Source organism: Diaphorina citri, unplaced genomic scaffold (genome assembly GCF_000475195.1).
Source record: "Diaphorina citri unplaced genomic scaffold, Diaci psyllid genome assembly version 1.1 scaffold2147, whole genome shotgun sequence".
NCBI lineage: Eukaryota > Metazoa > Arthropoda > Insecta > Hemiptera > Psyllidae > Diaphorina > Diaphorina citri.
Window position 1 is genome coordinate 22,751 of NW_007379572.1, and position 5,820 is coordinate 28,570.

Consider the following 5,820-nt stretch of genomic DNA (forward strand, 5'->3'; position numbering starts at 1 on the left):
AAATTCTTTAACAATAGAATTGAATTCGTGGTCTCTTTTCACATTGAATGAAAAGTATCGCAGGCAGATTGAGTGAGACGGTGTTACTAAAGCTTGTACTTTTGAAGTCTTCTTTCAATATAGAAGTAAATTTGGTAAATATGTTTATATAAAAATTAAAGGGAAGTGAGGGATGGATAGAAAGAAACAGGAAAGATGATAGAAATATGGGTTTCGCAAATTTCACAACTTGGTATGTGTCACCAGATGGTACATAAATTTCACAATACCTTGTGTAGGAGAGGGGATAGGGGAGTAAATAATTTGTCAACACACTGTAAGTGTCACACTGTAAGTATGGTTCTTAAAGCCATGTACACACGCCACGATTTTTCTCAAGATCGAACGAAAAATTTCTCTGTTTTGCCTTTGCACTGCACGTACCACAAGTTTCAAACAGATTCACTGGTGGACGACAAGACACAAGAAGGATTTATATTAGTAAGAAGGGGATGCAATTACATTACTTTCCTTCCCATAGCATAAGGAAAGTAAAAATCATTGCGTATGTATCATTGTATCAGGCTTAACATGTTAAAAAGATCATTTTTATTTTCTACTTAAAAGGAAAGATAGAGGACATTCTAAAGATAATTCAAAAGAGGACAGGCTAAGGGTTTTGGGAGTAAAATTGAATAAAAAGTTACCCAGGATATTAGGTGTCATGGGTTTGTTGAACATAGGTACCATTCCTATCTCCTATCTCACGACCACGAAAAGTAAGTGAATTAGGGGAACCATTCCCAGAGCTAATAAAAAGCAAGACAGTAGATGCTGGAGAACACCTCTAAAATCATACAACTTATTCTCTGGAATTGGTATCTCCTTAATTAGATGTTCGGTTTCATGAGAGACTAACCTTACAGCTTACAAAACTACTGTCGTTCAGGATTTATACGTAACAATTGTGACATCGGCATCGCCTCTTTTTCCCTGCAATTTCAATTAAGCTCCTCACTTGTCTTCCAAAGTTGAGTGCACCTTATTTTCGGTCTCAAACGGTCACCCATCCAAACACCAACCGTATTCGCCGTTGCTGAACACAATGCGCTAGTAACTGGTGAAAAGACACTGCTCCCATAAAGTCAATTTTCAAAAGCTTTTTATCAACCTTTCATTTTCAAATTTACTACCCCAACAAGGCACAACAACCAGCCTCAAACTCTTCAACTAATGAAAGCACATCAAAAAATTCAAGAAATTTTCAAAAACCTTGCAGTGGTGATGAAGATGACAGAAGATATTCTTCAAATCAGAAAGACAAATATAGCAAGTCTGACATTAAAAATGATAAAAGATTTCAAAAACCTTGCAGTGATAGTGATGATGAAAGATATTCATCACATCGGAAAGACAAATATAGCAAGTCTGAACATAAAAATGATAAAAGATTCCAAAAACCTTGCAGTGATAGTGATGATGAAAGATATTCATCACATCGGAAAGACAAATATAGCAAGTCTGAACATAAAAATGATAAAAGATTCCAAAAACCTTGCAGTGATAGTGATGATGAAAGATATTCATCACATCGGAAAGACAAATATAGCAAGTCTGAACATAAAAGTGATAGGAGATTCCAAAAACCTTCTAGTGATAGTGATGATGAAAGATATTCCTCACATCAGAAAGACAAATATAGCAAGTCTGAACATAAAAGTGATAGGAGATTCCAAAAACCTTGCAGTGATAGTGATGATGAAAGATATTCATCACATCGGAAAGACAAATATAGCAAGTCTGAACATGAAAGTGATAGGAGATTCCAAAAACCTTCTAGTGATGATGAAAGATATTCCTCACATCGGAAAGACAAATATAGCAAGTCTGAACATAAAAATGATAAAAAATTTCAAAAACCTTGCAGTGATAGTGATGATGAAAGATATTCTTCAAATCAGAAAGGCAAATATGGCAAGTCTGATGAACATAAAAGTGATAAAAGATTTCAAAAACCTTGTAGTGATAGTGATGATGAAAGATATTCTTCACACCGGAAAGATAAACATACCAAAAAGGATGATTCAGAGCAATGTAAAGCCTCTAGTTATAAAAGCAAAAGAAACTCAAGAAATGATGAAGAAGAACACTCCAAGAATGGTTCCTCCAGCTCTACACCAGCACAAACCTCACAAGTAACCCATGATGATGTCAATAAACTAGCTGCCAAGTTGATCAAAGCTGAAATGATGGGCAACACTGTAAGTTTAAATACTTGTTAAGATAACCAAGTGTGTTAACAGAGATTTCACATTCCCCCGTGCCAAATGAAAAAGGAACCGGTTCCGTATCCGAAAGTTTCCCAGAAGTAGAATACACCTTATATTGTTTAATCGGTTCCGTTTCCAGAATGACCATGCACTAGAACAGAAGCCAGGCTATGTTGCGCTCAGTTTGGTGTTTATTTTGTTCGGACTCGCGCCAAAAATTCCATTTTCTTTATGTTATGTATAAATTTGTCTTGAATGTGAAATCTCACTAATGTCTATGTACTCATGGTAGGTAATTGAATTAAAAAAGAGATGATGTATCTTATTAAGTAGTAATCTATTTATCCTATTGTATATTATTTTGGTATTCTTGCCCTATTATTGTTATTTTTCATACATAATTACTTACTTATTCTTTGTTTGATGCAGGCACTGGTGGCTAAATTAAAACTAAAGTTGGAAGCAGCCAAGCCAAAAGGGAGGATTCAGAGCAATGTAAACCCTCTGGTGATAAAAGCAAAAGAAACTCAAGAAATGATGAAGAAGAACACTCCAAGAATGGTTCCTCCAGCTCTACACCAGCGCAGACCTCACAAGTAACCCATGATGATGTCAATAAACTAGCTGCCAAGTTGATCAAAGCTGAGATGATGGGCAACACTGTAAGTTTAAATACTTGTTAAGATAACCAAGTGTGTTAACAGAGATTTCACATTCCCCCGTGCCAAATGAAAATACATACACCAAAAAGTCTATTTTCTTTATGTTATCTATAAATTTGTCTTGAAATGTGAAATCTCACTAATGTCTATGTATTCATGGTAGGTAATTGAATTAAAAAAAAGATGATGTATCTTATTAAGTAGTCAAGTCATCTATTTATCCTATTATATATTATTTTTATTTTGGTATTCTTGCCCTATTAATGTTATTTTTCATACATAATTACTTACTTATTCTTTGTTTGATGCAGGCACTGGTGGCTAAATTAAAACTAAAGTTGGAAGCAGCCAAATCCCAAGAGGTGAAACCATCCAGGAAACCAAGGGACGAAGTGAGACAAGAGCATCGAGTTGTAGTCATTAGTGAACATAGCATGAAGGATAAGAGGAAGATGGAGCTGTTAGAACGGAAGAAGTTGGCCTTCCTTGGTGACAACGAAGACAGATGGGTTTCGGTGAGTTTTTTATTCCCTTTTCTGGGCAACTGTAAAGCACTTATTCATGCTACTAAGGCTATATTCAAAGGCCATCTTACATAGTACCTGCCACCCCTCTAGGTGCTAACCAAGTGTGCAATAGTGTAGTATGCAGTGACTTACTTACCAATGTTGTTTTAAGGCTATTTGTGTTTCCTTCAGTAAATTTGTCTGGTTTGTTTGTTTTGTTGTCCCCCCCATGTGAAAAGTAGTGTTCGAGAACGAATCTAATCTGGAGGTATGGGATAAAATCCGCCCCAGGCGGGAATCGCAACCGCGGCCTAGCGCTTACAAGGCAGACACTACCCTCCAAGCTAACTAGACTTTCCCTATGTGCTTTGATCATGTCTAAAAGAAGCGCTACTTATATTTACTTGTCATGTTCACAGGAGGGGAAAACATTCGCCAACATTGGTGACGAGTACGAAGAAACACCAGATGCTCCGCGTCGTAAGAAACCGAAATCCAACACATCAACCGGTGCCAACGCTTTACAACAAGCCAAACGTACCGCGGATATGTTGAACTCGTGTGCTTATTGTCGTTCTAGTGAGGCTGGCAAACATAGGCCTATCCTGATTGATCAGGTGTCCGAACACGTCTATCTGGCCCTCCCACCACATGAACCTCTGGTAAGAAAAATACAAATGGCACATTTAAGAAGCATGGTCTCGTAAGTGATCATGGTCACACAATTGAAAAACGTAAATTAATCTCGAGTTTCACAGTTGAAAGGTATGTTATTCCATTTGATGTGCGATATGTATACAATTTTGTATTCCTATTATGGATAAATCGAAAAGCATTTGATTTTTTTTTTTAATATTATTATTTTTTTTTTTTATTATTATATTTTAAAGAGATTTGATAGAACAACTGGAGGTCTTATCGTCCCGAAGTCGAAAATATTAGAACAGTTGATAGGAGAAAGCCAGCCGTTCCGAGAATGAACCTTATCTGTTTGGGTTAAAGTTCGCCCCCAGGCGGGAATTGAACCCGCAACCTAGCACAAGGCAGACGCGCTACCCTCCAAACTATGCTAGTTCGAGAAATCTCCTGAAATCCAATTCATTTATTTTTATTATTTAATAAAATAACAGATATACAAAGGTGTTTTTCCCAGGTCCATACTGACTTCTAAGTGAAATACTTTATCAACACCCTGCTTACAAACATGTGTACGTTTCAGGTGCCGCATCATTGCATGATTGTCACGCAGCAACACACGCCGTGTCTGCGTCAAACCGAACGCAACGTGTACGACTCCATCCGGTCCGTATGCGAAAAACTAGTCGCACGCTTTTCACGCGCGCGCAAAACATGCGTGTTCTACGAAATGGTATCCAGCATGAAATGGAACCACTGTGTCGTGCATTGCGTACCGCTGGATGATAGCACGGGCGAGATGGCGCCTATGTATTTCCAAAAGTCGCTGCAAGATTTGGAGAGTGACTCGCGGAATAACAGGACGCTGATTAAGATCGAGAGAAACAAGTTGTGTTCGTCCATACCGGCAGAGTTGGAGTATTTCTATGTGAACTTTGACTGGGGGAAGGGATTCGCTCATCTGATTGAGAACAAGATGAGTCGGACGTTTGCTGAGGTGAGTAACAAGCGAACGGTTCGCCATATTTGTGTGTTTTATTATTATTTTAGGTGTTTCGTTGATGTATGTAAAGTTTGTGTTCAGGGGGAATAAAACAAGTTTCAAACTAATGTCTTTGTAGAACTGCTGAAGTTTTTAGTGTCGCTCCTACCCTCTATTCAGCGATCAGCTTTAACCAGTAAGGCCGGGAAAAGCCTTAACCAGCAAGGCCGGGAACAGCCTTAACCAGTAAGGCCGGGAACAGCCTTAACCAGCAAGGCCGGGAACAGCCTTAACCAGTAAGGCCGGGAACAGCCTTAACCAGTAAGGCCGGGAACAGCCTTAACCAGTAAGGTCGGGAACAGCCTTAACCAGTAAGGTCGGGAACAGCCTTAACCAGTAAGGCCGGGAAAAGCGAGCAGCACGTGATTGCTTAGACGTTGCTTAACATCAGTAATCCACCGGGAACAAGTACATCTTACTTTAATCTGTGTTTTTGTTTGCAGGAAATCATCGGTGGTATGCTTGACTTGGACTCATCAAAGTGGCGGAAACCTGCTCCTCTCCAATCCCACCATAGCACTTGAACCTTGAACTTGAGCGTGTGTCCACACTTGGAGTTTAATTTGAAGTTGAATATCCAAACCTTTTGAATTTAGTTTCTATTCTGAATTTTCAAAATTTGATTTTAACCCACCTCCTATATTATGTCCAGCGAGAGTTTTACCGCTGGAAGCAATGGCTTCTCCATCAAATGTGTGTACATGTTGAGATGAAGATTGCATCAC

General features: G+C 38.6%; 1 protein-coding gene across 1 annotated transcript; it reads left to right on the forward strand.

Annotated features, from left to right (window-relative positions):
• The first annotated feature begins 810 nt into the window (after positions 1-810).
• LOC103518301 (CWF19-like protein 2) lies at positions 811-5,619 on the forward strand. Its single transcript, XM_026830153.1, is given in 8 exon segments — positions 811-857; positions 1,139-2,240; positions 2,679-2,717; positions 2,720-2,911; positions 3,223-3,426; positions 3,837-4,079; positions 4,637-5,050; positions 5,539-5,619. Coding segments are annotated over 8 exon segments (2,322 nt in total).
• Positions 5,620-5,820: the final 201 nt, after the last annotated feature.